Raw genomic sequence first — 19,797 nt, 5'->3', positions numbered from 1 at the left:
TGAAGCAGTAAATGAATAACGAAGGTCTAACGAAGTTGAAAGATAGCTTTAGTACTGATATAGTAATGAAGTTTATTATTTAGAGACAGATTTAAAGGCATTTAAATGAGCAGTAAATAAGATGAAAAGAGTATTAAGTTATATACTGGAAATCTTGAACGCATAATAAACTCAGTAATCAATTTTTTAAATACAGCGATCATAACAGTTTCAGGGTCCCCCCTCATTCATTTGAATTCTGAATTGTTCTAAATTGGTTTGACCTGCAAAAGTTAAAGTCAATATAAAAGTAAAAATTTATCAGTGTTTTATCTTTATCGAAATTGACATTTTGTGTGTGGCACGAAATTGCAATTTCTAGGGTAACGTATGCCCGATTTTAATCAGATTAATAGACAGTATAAAGTTTTGTAGTATACATTATAGTGTAGTGTTATTCATCCATATCTGTACAGAACGTGAAACTATCAGTTCAATAGATTTTCTGGTTCTAAAATTCGACAATATTATGTAGTGTTAGAACTTGTTGTTTTGCATGAATATATACCAACTTGTATAGGGAAGAAACTGAGTTAATGCCTAATTAGGCTGGCGACCGTATTATTATCTAATTGGTAGCATCTTCTGGGTTGCTTTTGATCCATCCTGACGTGTAATTGCATTTCGAACTTACTTGACGGATCATTGTTATTACAGAGTGGATGTAAGTCCGATTTGCCACCATTCAGGTACACGCGGTCGATAACTATACGAAAATCGTTTCTCACTTACCATAGCACAGGATTTAACGAGTACTGTGTCAGGGATTACAAGCCCAATATCATTTTTGTGACGCTGCAGTTAAATTTCATTCCGCTGTTTATTTTTTAATACTTTTTTAGTGTACCAAAAGTAGAAAAACTACAGCAGTCTTCAGTGCTGCTGGTTTTCGTTTACTGATCAGCATTGTGCTCCAGTAATAATTTTTGCTTACTGTTCTTCGCCTTACACTTTCATAGCAGCGTGCAGCCAGCAATGTCCGTAAAGTGACAGCACGGCAAGAATATGACATCTGGGGACTGTTGGCTCAACGAACACAGTAGTGTGCTGGTGGCTGTGTGGGTCACGCCTCGTACCGGTGGGGGTAGCGATTAGCGTCACTCCGAATTCAGTACGAGTTTTATCATTTAACTCCCGTTGTGTGATGGACGCCTCCACGAAGTATAATAAATATCGCGCTGGTGGGTGCTTCAAGATGGAAAACGTTCCGTTTCTGTCGGAATGTGTTGTCCACAAGTTTCCGGGTGGTAATGTGTCTGGAGGGGAGCTGAGCCGAGGGCAGCGTCCGTACCTCGCACGTGCTGCGGCTTCGTCACGTCGGTGAGCTGGAAGACGGCGCGGCCGCCCTCGCTGCCCGCCCCCGCCGCCGCCACCGCCTCCGCCAGGTCCGCCACTGCCGCCGCCCCCGCCTCCTCCGACAGGTCGGCCAGGACCACGCCCTGAAACGTCACACGGGCGCCCTCATTCGCTGCCGCACCGCCAGACGCTCGCTAGCGAGGCGGTGTTCACGTATTTGTGGCTGCAGTTTTAAATCAGTCGGTGACCTGAGCGTGAAACGTAACGGTCTAATTGAAACCTATTTTAACAAGTAAATTTTAACCATAAACAGTAATTTCTGGCGTAGAGGTGTAGGCAAATATGTACTTGTGGAAAGGGTACGAAAAAACTAATTACAAAATGATAATTTCGCTAACTTGTAGAAGTCCATTAATTAGTAGGAACATTTTTTATAACCTGTGTCATTTGCAATATATAAATACAAGAAAACCATTGTCAACGAAATAATTGTATGCGTTTGTACACATATGAAATACAGTATGCTTGTCAAATCTATTATGTATTTATTCTATGGGAGCTACGGTAATTATTGAAATGTGTCATTGGTTTTGGAATGAATATTTTAATTGTAATTTAGTGAGAAAATCATTTTAAACAATGCCGAGGATTTTTCGGGATTGATTATATATATATATATATATATATATATATATATATATATATATATAGGGATAGCCATATTGGCATAGTCAGTCAGTACTTTGTGACTATTTAGACAGAAAGCAGGTAACTTGTTAAGTAAGATTCATTTCATTATTGTAAGTATGTTACTACGTATTTGAGTTTTGTAAAGATGCTTTTATTTTCTTTGAAATCGTAATAAACACTCTGTTAAAACATTATACTGGATTAAATATTCATTTGACTTTATAGTTAAATCTTACAGTAGATGTGTACGATACCAGGACTACGGCTGCGACAGATCGTCTGCAACAATGAGTACACGATATTAAATTAAACTTATTCATAGTAACGTTGTAAGCGTGACAGACAAAGAGACCCTCACGCGTTTAGCGTTTACTGCGCTATATTGAGTACTGCGCAATAATATTGACTGTGTGCGTGCGGTACTGCAGGAGACTGCAGTGCCACAGAAATACGGAGTCTATAAAAAAAAATCATCCGATTTTAAAAATCATAACTATTATGTTATTTGAGACATGTGCGTGAACAACGTACTGTTGGAAAAAGCAAACTCTCGAGGTAGCAGTAGTGTGCGTCCACTTCAGTTCTAGTAAAAATGGTGTCGGAACAACAGAAAGCGTTTTGTGTTCTACGTTTTGCCCAGTGCGGGTCAGTACTAACTGTTCAGCGTGACTTCCGTACCAGGTATGGTGTGGATTATCCTACAGCACAGAGCATTAGACGGTGGCATGAACAAACAGGTCGTGTGTGTGAAGGCAAACCGCCGGGCCGTCCCAGAGTGTGTGACACACACGTCCAACGCACCCGCCACACTTTCACACCAAGTCCGCAGAAATCCGTTCGCCGTGCAGCTCGACAGCTCAACATGGCCCCCCAATGTGCGTGTGGTGGGTGTTGCGTCGACGTTTACACATTAAACCACACAAAATTCAGCTACTGCGAGCTCTTCGTGAAGCTGACAAACAACAACGAGTGGAGTTTTGTATTTTCGTTGTTTGCGAGACGGGGGATGGCTGTTTTCTTCCATGCTTAGTGTTTAGTGATGAGGCAACATTCCATTTAAATGGGAAGGTGAACCGTCATAATGTGAGAGACTCTCCAAAATTTCATGTGTTTTGTGCAGTTTCACAGGAAAAGGTGTATGGTCAAATGTTCAAATGTGTGTGAATTCCTAAGGTACCAAACTGCTTAGGTCACCGGTCCCTAGACATGTACACTACTTGAACTAACTTAAACTAACCTATGCTAAGAACAACACACACCCCCACGCCCGAGGGAGGATTCGAACCTCCGGCGGGAGGGGCCGTGCAGTCCGTGACATGGCGCCTCAAACCGCGTGGCCACTCCGCGTGGCGGTGTATGGTCCATTTTTCATTTTTCTTGGCCGAGAATACTGTTACAGGAAGCACATATCTCGATATGGTTGAGAACGTTCTTTTCCCACAGTTGGAGATTGATTCGAACGATTTCATTTATCAACAGGATGTGGCACCGCCACAATGGCATCGGCAAGTGTGAGAATTTTTAAATCGAAGGATTACTGAATGATGGATCGGCCACACTGGACGAAATGAGTCAGCCTTACGTTACTGGCCTGACTGTACGTGGTTATTCCTTGTGGGGATTTATAGAACGCTCTGTTTATGAGCTTCCATTACCAATAACAATTAATGAAGTCAGACATAGCATAACAGGAGCTGCGGAAGCTGTAACTCGAGAAATGCTCCCTGTAGTGTGGGAACAATTCGAATACCGCATGACATATGCATTTCATCTCAATGGGGTATAATGAATACCTATGAAAACATATGAAAAATTTTTTTTTAGTTTCCTGGTCATCAAAAAACAAAATCATTGTATATGTTTATTAGTTTCAGAAGTATAGACGTGCCAAATCGGATGGTTCTTTATGCTACATCCTGTACTGACACTCGCTCAGTATATCGTCCATCACACTGTATCATGTAATGGTGATGTACTGGGTGATCAAAAAGTCAGTATAAATTTGAAAACTGAATAAATCGCGGAATAATGTAGATAGAGAGGTACAAATTGACACACGTGCTTGGAATGACATGGGGTTTCATTAGAACCAAACAAATACAAAATTTCAAAAAATGTCCGACAGATGGCGCTTCATCTGATCAGAATAGCAATAATTAGCATAACAAAGTAAGACAAAGCAAAGATGATGTTCTTTACAGGTAAATGCTCAATATGCCCACCATCATTCCTCAACAATAGTGGTAGTCGAGGATTAATGTTGTGAACAGCACTGTAAAGCATGTCCGGAGTTACGGTGAGCCATTGGCGTCGGATGTTGTCTTTCAGCATCCCCAGAGATGTCGGTCGATCACGATACGCTTGCGACTTCAGGTATCCCCAAAGCCAAAGCACGGACTGAGGTCTGGGGACCTGGGAGGCCAAGCATGACGAAAGTGGCGGCTGAGCACACGATCATCACCAAACGACGCGCGCAAGAGATCTTTCACGCGTCTAGCAATACTTTTTTTTTCTAATAAAACCCCATGTCATTCCAAGCATGTGTGTCAATTTTTATTCTCTATCTACATTATTCCGCGGTTTATTCAGTTTTCAAATTTATACTGACTTTTTGATCACCAGGCACGTTCCTGCCGAGACTACATGATTTGTGCACGTATAAACATCTGACTTCGCGACGCCGTGTGAATATGAAAACATTACGAAAGACGGACAAGTGCATTCAGAGGAGCAGCTCGATTACACATTTAATTCTTACTCGGTAATTAGCTGTAGAAACATTCGACAAAAGCGCTTTAAGTGCGGGGAAATGATACTGCAACTGCTTATTTGTTCGTTTCAAAAGCTCGAATTATTTATTGTAGAAATATATAACGGAACTATCTACCGATTCTCTACAATAATGTATCTGCTCTTTTCAGGTTTATAGATCATTTCCAGGGTTTTGGAAAGCGAAATCCGACCAGTATATGACTCTTTTCTGAATTTATTTGGTGTAACGAGATTTGGTAGTTAATTCAACAATTCCTAGTTCAAAATGGTTCAAATGGCTCTGAGCACTATGGGACTTAACATCTGAGATCATCCGGACTGGAGCGCCTAGAACCGCTCGGCCACCGCGGCCTGCTAATTCCTAGTTCGTATTTAAAAATATCCGATAGTCGTCTGGTTCCGTTGCTATCTTAGTACGGTTGCACGTAGAACGCCTTCCAAGCCAGTTTACCGCCCACCGCCTCTCCTTCTCGCTGTTCTTTTTGCAGGTCGCGGTGAGTGCAGTCACAGTACATGTGAGTCCCACATTGTCGAATGCTGACGTGTTCGCTAGGATGGCTGGATTCTAACTCATGTGCCCCAGGCATAAATATTGCACGACAAGACTGTGCCATTCTTGTCCTCGACGTTCCGCGCAATGTATTGACACAACATTATTGCGCAATAAATATTGAGCCGCGTGAAGGCGAACGGCGTGTCGCACACATGTCGACACACGGCACCTGCTCACGTACCGAGTCCACTCTCTACAACAGCCCCATTCGGGGGGTGGGGGGGGGGGGGGGGAGTGTGTGCGCGTGTGTGTGCGAACGATAATAACCATGTCCATCACAGGCTTTCTGCAGAAATCGATCTGACCAACAAATCTAAAGGGGCCCTCATACGCTCGAAATTTATTGAGCAATACTCAGTACTGCGCAATAACATTCACCGTCTGAGAGCGTTATTGTCGGTTGTCGCGATGTGTTGAAGAAGACTGCAGAGCTTGAAAAAATGTTGACACTCGCTTTATATATTGAGCAATGTACAGTATCGAGGAGGGGTAGTATTGCGCAATAAACGGCGGTTCCTGGCGAGACCGAGAGAAATTCATTTCGCTCCAAACAAACTTCCGCAAAAGATTGGAAAAAGCAAACGACAGAATATCAGGAAGTGTCCCGAGGATGAATGATAAAAAAAGTAGCATGCGGTACGTCGAGATATGAAGTATTCCTGACTGTTTAGGAAACGCCAGATACCCCCGTTCTCCGCAGTGGCAGGGGAAACTACAAGCATAAATATTGATTTTACTTATAGCAGTTTTCAGACTTGGCAAATAAGATCAGTGAGCGTACATGTCTCTCTTGTCTTGTAACAGTTGTCACACCACAGACATAAGACCATGTGTGCCGTCATTCAGTAATCAGAATATAACTGTTTTATATTGTTTGCAACAGTTGATGCAATAGATAAATACACAGGAAACAAACGTACAGGATAAATTACACAGTTCATTTGTTTAAGTTGTAACTAAGAATGTATGCTGCTGTGAATGAGGCTCTGGTCCATTGAAATGTTTACCGGGAGCTTTACAAACGTATTCATCCGTTCTGCCTAAGCTCTACTCGTGTTTTCCAGGAACAGCAATTCAATCGCAATACATACTCGAACGAATTCGAACTACGGTCATAAGAAGGTGTCAACACTTAACGAGAAGCACAATGTTTTGGCGCGAACAAAGATGCCACGTGAAAGAAAATGAAAGAAACAGAAATAATTACTTACGAGGAATAATCATGATAAATATAAGCAGATAAGTTTAAATACCCAACTTATGTCACGCTCTAACTTTGTGTAAGTGTGTACAAGTCTCAGGACGTGTGTAAATCTACTGTATGAAATTTGATGCTACCGGACTGTATGACTACGTTTAGCACTTTATCGGGTCAGTTATGTTTACACATGTGTGAATGATTTAAAATAAATGTAGTTTGTCTCGTATATCTTATTTGCTGTAAATGAGAAAATGAATAGTTTCATAGGCTATAGATAGAGTATTAAAGAATTTAATAGTGTTTGTATTGTAAGTTTACGTGGTTCTTAAGTCTGACGGATTTAGAAATTGTGGACGTGTTACTGGAGCCCGTCGACCCAAATATTTCACATTGAAGGGAAAGATATGAAGCAAAGAAGCGTAAACCAATACAAGCCACCCCACCAACACGCAGAAGATTTACGAATGCATTGCATTTGCCCGAAATTTACGCTGGGAGACAAAAGCGTAGATCTAGATGTAGAACGCATGCTTTCTCCAGTCCCAAGTTCGCAAAATGGCAGACTTGTGATGAGTTCCAGCGTTTCACTTCAAAAAGAATTGCTTCAATACTTTCCAGACAGTATGAAACATTCTAGAGTGAGGAAGCAATAAGAATATGTAATGAACGCTGTTTTGCAAAATTTAGTCTTTGAAATGATTGTATCTTTGACATTTTTACATATTGTATTTTTTAGTTTCATACATTTTACTGTTTTAGCTTCATAAAGACAAGATTTATCATATTTGATACATTGGCTACGCTTATTTTTGCTCGATAGAGACCTGCTATATCATGACATGACATGTAGGTCATGTATGGGTTGATAATTTTTTTACTAATTATTGGCTTTAAGTGATACTGAGAAGTGAAATATTACCAATTTCGCAATTCTTTCTCTGAAAGTTTGGTTTCATGTCTCTAGAGGTTGAGGCCGTACTGAAGTTACCCGTCCGTTAGATATGTTGCATACCAATCAGGTAGTACCTCATGACGATGGCTTTCTTTGCGCATGCGATCAGTCTCTTACCAGATTCCTACAAAAACAGGAAGCTGTCAACCGTGTAGAAACTAAGTGAGAATATATAAAGGGCCGGGTAACCTACTAAACATTTTTGTCCTACATAGTTACCCTTCTGTCTATAACTTAAAAGTAAACAGTATTTAGGCAAAATTGAAATTGTCGGTGTTTTAGATTACATTTTATTTGAAAAGTGTTGATTTGCAACATGAAATACAGGAACGTTGATGTAAAAATAAAAATATAAATAAACAGTACAAACTTATCATACGGAACTAGGAAACGCAATTTCCTCAACAAAACGGTAAAATAAAAGAAATGCAAAACAAAAAAATACGTCACTTGAGTGCTTCCTCGAACTCATATAAAACATGTTTCTGTAATTTATATAAACATCTTTCATATTTATCAAATAAAGAGGAAACTCTTGCCTCTGATCATGATGAACAACGTTCTACTGAGTACAAAATAAATAAAGTAATTATATGTTTTTTTATGTTTCTGCATGTAAATTGTATTTTCATCGAAAGTAATTGCTTTGGATACACAAAGGAGCAGAAGTTAGGCGCTCAACTAATTTTTGTCACTTTTTTTTTTTTTTTTTTTTTGGTCGTCAGTCTACTGACTGGTTTGATGCGGCCCGCCACGAATTCCTTTCCTGTGCTAACCTCTTCATCTCAGAGTAGCACTTGCAACCTACGTCCTCAATTATTTGCTTGACGTATTCCAATCTCTGTCTTCCTCTACAGTTTTTGCCCTCTACAGCTCCCTCTAGTCCCATGGAAGTCATTCCCTCATGTCTTAGCAGATGTCCTATCATCCTGTCCCTTCTCCTTATGTGTTTTCCACATATTCATTTCCTCTCCGATTCTGCGTAGAAACTCCTCATTCCTTACCTTATCAGTCCACCTAATTTTCAACATTCGTCTATAGCACCACATCTCAAATGCTTCGATTCTCTTCTGTTCCGGTTTTCCCACAGTCCATGTTTCACTACCATACAATGCTGTACTCCAGACGTACATCCTCAGAAATTTCTTCCTCAAATTAAGCCCGGTATTTGAAATAGTAGACTTCTCTTGGCCAGAAATGCCTTTTTTGCCATAGCGAGTCTGCTTTTGATGTCCTCCTTGCTCCGTCCGTCATTGGTTATTTTACTGCCTAGGTAGCAGAATTCCTTAACTTCATTGACTTCGTGACCATCAATCCTGATGTTAAGTTTCTCACTGTTCTCATTTCTACTACTTCTCATTACCTTCGTCTTTCTCCGATTTACTCTCAAACCATACTGTGTACTCATTAGACTGTTCATTCCGTTCAGCAGATCATTTAATTCTTCTTCACTTTCACTCAGGATAGCAACGTCATCAGCGAATCGTATCATTGATATCCTTTCACCTTGTATTTTAATTCCACTCCTGAACCTTTCTTTTATTTCCATCATTGCTTCCTCGATGTACAGATTGAAGAGTAGGGGCGAAAGGCAACAGCCTTGTCTTACACCCTTCTTAATACGAGCACTTCGTTCTTGATCGTCCACTCTTATTATTCCCTCTTGGTTGTTGTACATATTGTATATGACCCGTCTCTCCCTATAGCTTACCCCTACTTTTTTCAGAATCTTGAACAGCTTGCACCATTTTACATTGTCGAGCGCTTTTTCCAGGTCGACAAATCCTATGAAAGTGTCTTGATTTTTCTTTAGCCTTGCTTCCATTATTAGCCGTAACGTCAGAATTGCCTCCCTCGTCCCTTTACTTTTCCTAAACCCAAACTGATCGTCACCTAGCGCATTCTCAGTTTTCTTTTCCATTCTTCTGTATATTATTCTTGTAAGCAGATTCGATGCATGAGCTGTTAAGCTGATTGTGCGATAATTCTCGCACTTGTCAGCCCTTGCTGTCTTCGGAATTGTGTGGATGATGCTTTTCCGAAAGTCAGATGGTATATCGCCAGACTCATATACTCTACACACCAACGTGAATAGTCGTTTTGTTGCCACTTCCCCCAATGATTTTAGAAATTCTGATGGAATGTTATCTATCCCTTCTGCCTTATTTGACCATAAGTCCTCCAAAGCTCTTTTAAATTCCGATTCTAATATATCCTAATCCCCTATCTCTTCTAAATCGACTCATGTTTCTTCTTCTATCACATCAGACAAATCTTCACCCTCATAGAGGCTTTCAATGTATTCTTTCCACCTATCTGCTCTCTCCTCTGCATTTAACAGTGGAATTCCCGTTGCACTCTTAATGTTACCACCGTTGCTTCTAATGTCACCAAAGGTTGTTTTGACTTTCCTGTATTCTAAGTCTGTCCTTCCGACAATCATATCTTTTTCGATGTCTTCACATTTTTCCTGCAGCCATTTCGTCTTAGCTTCCCTGCACTTCCTATTTATTTCATTCCTCAGCGACTTGTATTTCTGTATTCCTGATTTTCCCGGAACATGTTTGTACTTCCTCCTTTCATCAAACAACTGAAGTATTTCTTCTGTTACCCATGGTTTCTTCGCAGCTACCTTCTTTGTACCTATATTTTCCTTCCCAACTTCTGTGATGGCCCCTTTTAGAGATGTCCATTCCTCTTCAAAAGTACTGCCTACTGCGCTATTCCTTATTGCTGTATCTATAGCGTTAGAGAACTTCAAACGTATCTCGTCATTCCTTAGTACTTCCGTATCCCACTTCTTTGTGTATTGATTCTTCCTGACTAATGTTTTGAACTTCAGCCGACTCTTCATCACTACTATATTGTGATCTGAGTCTATATCTGCCTTACAATCCAGTATCTGATTTCGGAATCTCTCTCTGACCATGATGTAATCTAATTGAACTCTTCCCGTATCTCCCGGCCTTTTCCAAGTATACCTCCTCCTCTTGTGATTTTTGAACAGGGTATTCGCTATTACTAGCTGAAACTTGTTACAGAACTCAATTAGTCTTTCTCCTCTTTCATTCCTTGTCCCAAGCCCATATTCTCCTGTAACCTTTTCTTCTACTCCTTCCCCTACAACTGCATTCCAGTCGCCCATGACTATTAGATTTTCGTCCCCCTTTACATACTGCATTACCCTTTCAATATCCTCATACACTTTCTCTATCTGTTCATCTTCAGCTTGCGACGTCGGCATGTATACCTGAACTATTGTTGTCGGTGTTGGTCTGCTGTCGATTCTGATTAGAACAACCCGGTCACTGAACTGTTCACAGTAACACACCCTCTGCGCTACCTTCCTATTCATAACGAATCCTACACCGGTTATACCATTTTCTGCTGCTGTTGATATTACCCGATACTCATCTGACCAGAAATCCTTGTCTTCCTGCTACTTCACTTCACTGAACCCTACTATATCTAGATTGAGCCTTTGCATTTCGCTTTTCAGATTTTCGAGTTTCCCTACCACGTTCAAGCTTCTGACATTCCACGCCCCGACTCGTAGAACGTTATCCTTTCGTAGATTATTCAATCTTTTTCTCATGGTAACCTCCCCCTTGGCAGTCCCCTCCCGGAGATCCGAATGGGGGACTATTCCGGAATCTTTTGCCAATGGAAAGATCATCATGACACTTCTTCAAATACAGGGCACATGTCCTGTGGATACACGTTACGTGTCTTTAATGCAGTGGTTCCCATTGCCTTCTGCATCCTCATGTCGTTGATCATTGCTGATTCTTCCGCCTTTAGGGGAAATTTCGCACGCCTAGGACAAGAGAGTGCCCTGAACCTCTATCCGCTCCTCCGCCCTCTTTGACAAGGCCGTTGGCAGAATGAGGCTGACTTCTTATGCCGGAAGTCTTCGGCCGCCAATGCTGATTATTTATCAAAATTTAGGCAGTGGCAGGGATCGAACCCGGGACCGAAGACGTTTTGATAATGAATCAAAGGCACTACCCTAGACCACGGTGACCCCCGTGCAAACCACAATTTGTCACTTATAAAACGCAATTAATATTCTATAACGACATAAAATACACAATATACTGATTGACGTGCAATCCTGATTATCTGCAAAACAAACAAAAAACAAAGAGAAGTCGTCGTTCACAGTTTCTGTGCCATACATTCATTTATGTTTTCTTCCCTACCAATGCTAACAATACTACCAACAATCCTACCATCTACTACGTCATTTATGTAGTACATCACAACCATCGAACCGTAGTTTTGTCAGAGCGTAACCGTAATTCTAAGTAATGCATCCCGGTTATAAATATTGTGCAAAAATATTAGGTCGTTCTTGGCTCCGCATTTTCGCGCAGTATAGTGACACACTATTGTACACAATGGGCATGTCAGGGCCCCCTTAGGAGAGACGAGCTGTTCTGTGGTTCGTGCGTTAAGAGCATATAAGGCGGCTGTCTACAGAGATATACTGATTTGGGCAACACGGGAGCCATCCACCGGAAAAGGCCGACGGTTTTCGAGGTAAACCGAGGATTCTTCCAGAAGGGCCGTGTCATACAATCGTCTCTCTAAAGGATGAGCCTCTACTCGATAGATTATTCCTGCTAATCATAATTATAAGGCGTAATGTTTACCTATCAACTGTGTCCCATCGGCGATTCATGAACATGCTAAACGGATTAGCGGGCAATCCGACAAGGTCTGCTCCACGCACCGCCTGGATTCGCTGTCGCAGCAGCTGGCCGGCGTGCCCGTGCCGCTGCTGACCCGGCACTGGCGCCGCTGTGGCGGTGTGCAGAGGCCCGCTGCCACGCCTCAACTCGGCTCCAGAAGCGCGAGTGTCACAAATACTTCGCCGAGTTCAGAAGTTCAGAAGAAGGGAGCCGTCTGCCCTCGTGGAGGATGTAAGACGTGTGTATTTCTATTGTCTATTGTCAAACCACAATTTATAAAAGATGTTTATATTTTATTAATAGGATTAAGTAGGAATAATTATTATTTGTCATGTTGGAAATAATTGTGGTAGCAAGGAATGTCTGCACCAAAGAATCGTTGGCAAGAGAGACCGCAAATTGATATAATTTTAAAAAGGGCGGGAGAGACTGCGTATTGATACATTTTAAGAAAAGAGCGAGAAAGACCGCGCATTGATACATTTTGTAATGGTAGCAGGGATTGTCTGCACCAGAAAGCATTGTTGGCAGGAGAGACTGCACTTCAGCGTTCGTAGGAAGTCAGTAGTAAGCGAGAAGTGAAGCGAGTCGTTAGCAGGTCTGAAGCGAGAGGTTGAGAGGAGCGGTGTGCCTGCCAGCCACCTGCTATGATTTACAAGAGATTATAAACGGATGTACAGAGATGTCAGCTAACTATTATCATAGGAGGAACTAATATTATTGAATTATTTTCTTGGTGATACTGTCCGCAGCTCGTGGTCGTGTGGTAGCGTTCTCGCTACGCGCCCGGGTTCCCGGGTTCGATTCCCGGCAGGGTCAGGGATTTTCTCTGCCTCGTGATGACTGGGTGTTGTGTGATGTCCTTAGGTTAGTTAGGTTTAAGTAGTTCTAAGTTCTAGGGGACCATAGATGTTAAGTCCCATAGTGCTCAGAGCCATTTTTTGCGATACTCAACACTACAGAAGGTATGTTTGCGCAATGCTAGTTCTAAGATTATTGTAAAAAGTAAGTCCCATTTGAAAGTTTGTAGTATTATTTCATTAGCAGCAGTAAATATTCGAAGAAACGTTTTCAGAATATAATTAATTTTTACCAGCAATGTTGCATTACTGATTATAATCCATCCCAAAAACCATCAACGTAAAACTTTGCAAAAATTTTATTGTTGTCAAGAAAAAGTGTAATTATGAATTACGTAACTTCAGTCAAACTAATTAAAGAATAACGTCAGCTTTGCTATTACAGAATAACGTCAGCTTTGGTAATAAATACAGCCACTTATTATGACAGCCGACCAGCAGTTAACAGAGTATAGTAAACTAGAGTAAGTATATTCATGTCGCAGTTCGATGTAGCAGTCAGATGGCGATACAGTAACGGTAAAAAAGGTAAGGAACAGTTTTGGGTTATTGCAGATAATGACTGAGGGCCACGACGACGACACATTCTATGTTTCGTCGAAATAATCAGCAAATCACTTTTAATAAGCAGCAATTAAATCTGTATGCGAAGATTGAGAAAGAGAATAAATTTCAAAAGGAAGACTTCATTTTTTATTATTAAGCAAGAGATAGAAATCCTAAGGAAAGGTTTCATAGGTTATTGTAGAAGAGAAGGTTGAGTAACAAATGAGATATAGAGGAGACGGTTATTGCGTAACAAAAGAGATATAGAGGATACGGGAAGGTTTCAAGGACTAGTGACGTTTCAGATGCGCTGATTTCTAAATCTGTTTCTGAACTCATTAATCACTAATCCCTAGTCAATGACCAAGTTAGTTTTCAAATACGGATAGCCATTAAGATTCTCAAAATGAGTTGACATGCGTGGATACTGAAATTCTGCGCATTTTTCCGGTTTTCTAGGCGAGTGTTGCACTTTACCGAATGTGCGCATGAAAATTTGGGCATTTATTCCGGTAGTTCGCAGAAATGACCTTCTGAGGGTGCGGCTTTTAAACCCAGGTGTGAGCACTGCTTGTTTGTCACTCGCTCCGCCCCATAGCACCGCCTTCAAGTCCGAGCACCAACGTCAGTGACAGCCAATGCGCTTCTATTGTAGAACAACGCAACTCCTGCAGATGTATTTGGTTTAAATGGCTCTGAGCACTATGGGACTTAACATCTGAGGTCATCAGTCCCCTAGAACTGAGAACAACTTAAACCTTACTGGTACGAACACGGGGATCACAACCCGAACCACACGCCACTGTTAAGCACTAATGAAGGACTGGGTCCCTTACTTCGATTGCACATAATTCATTACGGTCGATCCAACACATTTATTTCAAATAACATAATCAAGTTTCATCTGAATCTGTCTGACATTAAAACAGGAATTAAAAAAAAATTAAAAAACAGCTGATTTAATGCGTGAAGCGCAAGTTAAGCCAATAACCAGATAAACTAAACAATTCACCGTAATTCAAACAAAGAAAAAAAACAAAATTGAATCAATACACCCCACTGACAAATATCCAAAAAACCTTACAATACTACTCAAAAGAATACACTGAAGAGAGGAGCAGTCGTGCACCCAACACAACACTTCAAAATGAGTTCAACAACACAGCTGCGTGCCAAAACATTACATACACTTCATTTGACAAATACTCATTAACATTACGCCACTCCTGTTTGAACTGCAGTGTCCCAAAGAAACAGGCGCTTATTGTGAAAGAACATTATATATATATATATATATATATATATATATATATATATATATATATTACAGCATGAAGGAATTCCAAATCTTTCCCCTTTCTAGGCGGAGGCTGAGCCAGAAACACAGAATGCTACAAAAACACAGTTTTGCTGTGAAATCTTACAGGACACCCGGAAGCAGTAACAGACAAGGGGTCGGCACCCACAAATAACACAGGCTAAGAGTCAGGCTGGGAGCACATCCTACGACTACTTGTTCACACTATGCTCACCACAAACTGTAGACATTCCGGACGAACATCCGCTTGCGGTTTGCTAGAAGGACGAAGCAACCGACAGGCTCACGCAGTGCTTCTCACACAGGCACCTCAATTTGTACAAACATGTAGGCCAACACCAACTCCGGACTCCCCTCTCACTGCGAGGCTTAGCACACTCCATATCAAATGCCTTCCAGGTTCCTACTTGACTTTTCCAGAATGAGGCGATCACTACAACATTGTCCGCATGAAATGAACTTCGATTGACTGGCGGCCCAAATGTCCCGGTCGACTCTTTTAAAACTACAAACAGAGGGGACATGAGGTGTCCTTCTGCAGATAGCGTTGGCACTACGACTATGCTGCACGGGTCTGTCATGTTGCTGGTGGACTGCACAACTGTGTCGACGCCTTTCGTCCCTTTTCTGGCAGGAGATCGCCTGGACGTGGTTTCTCGATTACAACCGCTCTGATCCATATTGCGCACTTTCTGTCTGCCGACCGTTCCCACAACAGCTCTGTTGATAGAGACTCTTCACATGTAGTAAATATAGCTGCCTCATTACCGAGATTTTTAGCTATAATAACATGGATTATCCTTTGCGAAATATTTTGTTTGTTCTTGAAAGCGACAACCACCCAGCAGATGGTTTAAACGTTTTTAGTCCCTCTTCCATTGCGGCCTGAAAGTTCCGCTGCTATATGTTAACATCGTGGATCTACGTCTTTTTTCTAAATGCATTGCGAAATTTACCTAGAAATAGTCTTGCCCTGAGAAAGATTTTGTTGATGCGATTTCTGGTTTTCGAGGTACCTACTCCAGATGTACATATCTCTTTTTTTTGTTTCAGTAATGTAAAGACCCTCTTGGCAGCCCTGAAAGGAGACAGATTCGCCTTCTTTCCTGTTTTCCGAAAGGCGACAGCTCGTTCCGTACACTGTTCTGTTACGCTCAGGGGCAAAGCCGTATGCGACGATATTAGATCTTATAATCGTGGTTCATCATCACTTACTGCCTCTTTTTCTCAGCTCTGTCCCGCTATACCAAAGGCGCTGTTCCACGAATGTGACTGTGGTAAAACGACAGCCTCGTCACCGTTATCGTCCTCCTCTAGCAAACAAGCAACGGACGTCAGCCCACTAATTTGTTCTATATGTAGTACGTCTTCCTTCGTCAAGTTGTGTATTATTTCTAGAATGAAACTGAATTTTTCGTTTACCTTTTATAAAGGATAGTCGAGTAGCCGCGCTTACCGGCCAAGTGTCTCTTAACCACTCCACTGTACAGCACTTAACGCTCGAGCCTTACGCGGGCGCAGTGGGGTGGAACGAGCAATACTGGCGCATGTCTAAAAGCTTCACTTTCAAGAGGTCGTAACTGCGTGCGACCAGTACAGTGGCAGAAATTTTCGGCCGGGATTCGTTGCTGTGGTTGTATCTGCCACCAGAGCTTTTTTCTCTTTGAAATACGAGGTGGAGTTGGTGGTGTTTCCTTATTAGTGCCGTTCCGTCCCTATGGAGGCATACCACCGCGTTGCCTACATACAGGGGCAGGGCTGCAGCGACTAGGGCGGCAGCGGACACTGGGACCTTCCGTCAACGTTCACAAAACCCATGCACACACACACACACACACACACACACACACACACACGTTTTTCTCTCTCAGTCACAACCCTATGTTGTAAGGCCATAAAAAAAAAATCAAACACCCAAACATTATCTAGTTGCACCTCTGTATTCTACCGTAAGTATGACCGCTGGCACGCACACAAAGGTTGGGTCTTTGTATCAAAAGAAACAAACGCTTTAAAGAAAGCAAAAACTGTCTGTATTGTTTACCACAGTACCTGAAGATTTGTCCTACATCAGTACAGAATACTCGTCGCTCACTTTATTGACACTACAAGTGTAAATTACTGGTTACGGTACATTAGGCGCTAAAACACACCTGAGGTTCAATCATTGTACCTATTTGGTGCAAGTTACAGGAGGCCCTCAAATTAAATGCAAAAATGTCGTTTCTACATCTCAGACACAAATACACAGCCACTCATAACGTCCATAACATCCTAGACAAAGACACTTACTGCGCCGTATGACCTAAACTGCATATTATCGTAATACATAAATAAAACTACAAAAAGCACACAGTACGACATTTTAGATTCGTAAAGAGATCAACATGGTGACTTCTCTGTTTGCTTCTGTTAATCAGTAACAGAATAGGATCTGCAATGTCACAAAACATCAGTGTTTCATCACACAAACTCACAAACAGTGTGGACTCCTACACATATTCCACAGGAATTTGCATACATGACTTTAAGTGTACAATTTTTGTGAACAAATTCCTGTTAAATGTAGTTATTTTGAAGGTTTTAAACTCTGGAAATGTCTTTTCTGTTCTCAGACACACAATGCCAAAATCACGACATGAGTAGTGGGATAAGGGCAGCACCAACCCAAATTAAAACAGTTGATCAAGAAATTAACTCTCTCCACCACCCCTTCACTGGAAGACATCATGAGCTTTCCCTCGCCAGCACATGGGTCCCCACCCCATTTCCATCCCCATCTGACACCTCTCTCTCCCACACCTTTTCTATTGGCAGGAATTTCGAATTTTGGCGGGAATTTAGAATATTGGCTAGAATTCTGAGTTTTGGTGGGAATTTCATTGTCCCAGTGGCAATTGGTAGGAAATTAATAATGGTGGATGCGCTTTCCAGGGCCCAAACCCCGGTCCTTCTGGACGGAAGGCCCAAGTGTACCCCCAACACATGGAAACTATCCAGATGGAGGAGAGGAAGGTTAGTTTAGTGAACTTCGTTTTTTTTTTTGGTCGGGAAACTGAAGTTAAGATCAGTACTAATTACATAATTAATCATGAAGATTGGTCCTATTACACAACTATATGCATTTCATTACGCAAGGAGCTCCTGAAATCGCAATACAGCTCAAAAATTCATGATGCCATACAACTGGTGTTGTCCTGTTGGGAAAAACTTTCATAATACCAGTCGAAAGTAGTGGCAGACACACTCAAACTCTATCCTCCACCTACAAGCTGGTGGGGGAAAAGGCTGGAGAGGAAGATACTATATTTTTTGGTGGATATTGTGTTGAACTGATGAGAGGTTGATGTTGGGCAGAGAGGAATTTGAAAAGTGTATTACCTGTAAGCATACAACTGAGGACTGTTTCTATCGCTGTTTGACGTCAAAGTTCGCCACAGACGCCTTCCCTTGAATTGCTTGACAATCACGCTGCAGCTCAGGCAATCGAAATTCAGGAAAGCCAATATGTGCTACCAGAACTTATGGAAAATGCTTCACTGTTCTAATTATACATTAAACTTGTGAAAAAAACAGCACTTGTAATCAACGGGTCATAATGCAACACATGTACTGAGGACTGGGGAAAATCGTCGTCCCAAAAGATTGCACCAGGAGACAGTGGCAGCAGGTGAACGTGTGTTCTCCTCAATATGCGGTCACGAATTAGTCAGTTTAGAGCCACTCTTAACCCCCCCCCCCCCCCCACCGCTCCCTCTCCCTCTCTCTCCTCACTCTAGACAGAAAACAGGCCTTTTCAAATGACCAGCTCCTGCTGCTTCTGCACACTGCCTATCCTCGCCACAGCTTCCCGCTGCATCTGGGGGCAAAGTTTTCAGTCCAGTGCGCCCCCAGTGAGCACATGGCTCCATGGTGCGGGTGGCCACTCTGCACTAACGACGCTGGCGTACACATTAGGCTGCAACGCCGGTGGGCTACAACGCAACAAAGCGAGATAGATGACAGTCACTCCAAGGGCAACCTGTTTGTCTAAAATGTAGTCACGCCAAACCACCCCTTGTGTCATCCCCAATGTGACGAAGAACACACACCTCCCATAAGCAAGCATCTATTAAAAACAGAAAACACAATCTTGATGATAATAAATGTCCTGGTCTTGTGAAAAAACTACAGCATTTCCGTCAATTACAGGTGACCAAACTGCAGAGGTCAAGCTACACATCTCAGATGTATTAACTTATATCACAGCCCTATATATGTTCACCTTGCATAAAATGAAAAAAAACTTACACTATTTTGCTACAAAAACTACCAATCGCTGCAGAATGTTCTCATTTTTTGAAACCGTCATTGGAGTTAATAAAATGCGAGAATTTAAGCACCAAAGGAAAAATATGTATGTTAAGTAATTTCTTTCAACTTGATGGACAAATTACATGGCTCGAGGATGTCCCTCACATTCAAATCAGTGCGTGTAAATAAATTGTCATGCATGTGTGTATTATAAACATTTTAGACATATGAAATAACATTACAGAATACAGCCTTTCACGCCATTTGCTCACGTGTCAGAAAAGCACAACCATTTTATATTTGACAACAACGAACAATAATTCAAGAGGATGTTGTTGTTTTGTATACTGTGGCAGATCCCCTTTTACACATGTGATGGTATATTGCACTGGCGTTTGCGAAACAAATCGTGAGAGCATGTCTTGTAATAGACACTCCTAACATCACCTAGTAGAGAACCCTATGAGATTCCTCTGATACATCGAACACAAATATCGTCTGTGTGCTTACATTTGATATTTTTGATGCTTAACTCCCTCCTACCGACCTCCATGTAAAGTTTCTGTCATCCAGCAGACAACTA

At 41.7% G+C, this 19,797-nt stretch overlaps 1 protein-coding gene across 1 annotated transcript in view; it reads right to left on the bottom strand.

The window, feature by feature from the left end:
• LOC126092937 (15-hydroxyprostaglandin dehydrogenase [NAD(+)]-like) overlaps positions 1-19,797 on the bottom strand; it is a 137,958-nt gene that overhangs the window by 82,841 nt on the left and 35,320 nt on the right. Inside the window, exon 2 of the mRNA XM_049908668.1 lies at positions 1,331-1,478. Coding sequence (XP_049764625.1) covers positions 1,331-1,478 — 148 coding nt within the window. The remainder of the gene's footprint in view (positions 1-1,330; positions 1,479-19,797) is intronic.

The sequence above is a fragment of the Schistocerca cancellata genome, chromosome 7 (assembly GCF_023864275.1).
Source record: "Schistocerca cancellata isolate TAMUIC-IGC-003103 chromosome 7, iqSchCanc2.1, whole genome shotgun sequence".
In the NCBI taxonomy this organism is placed as follows: domain Eukaryota; kingdom Metazoa; phylum Arthropoda; class Insecta; order Orthoptera; family Acrididae; genus Schistocerca; species Schistocerca cancellata.
Note: the sequence above shows the minus strand (reverse complement) of the source record. Positions and strands in the feature narration are given on the sequence as shown.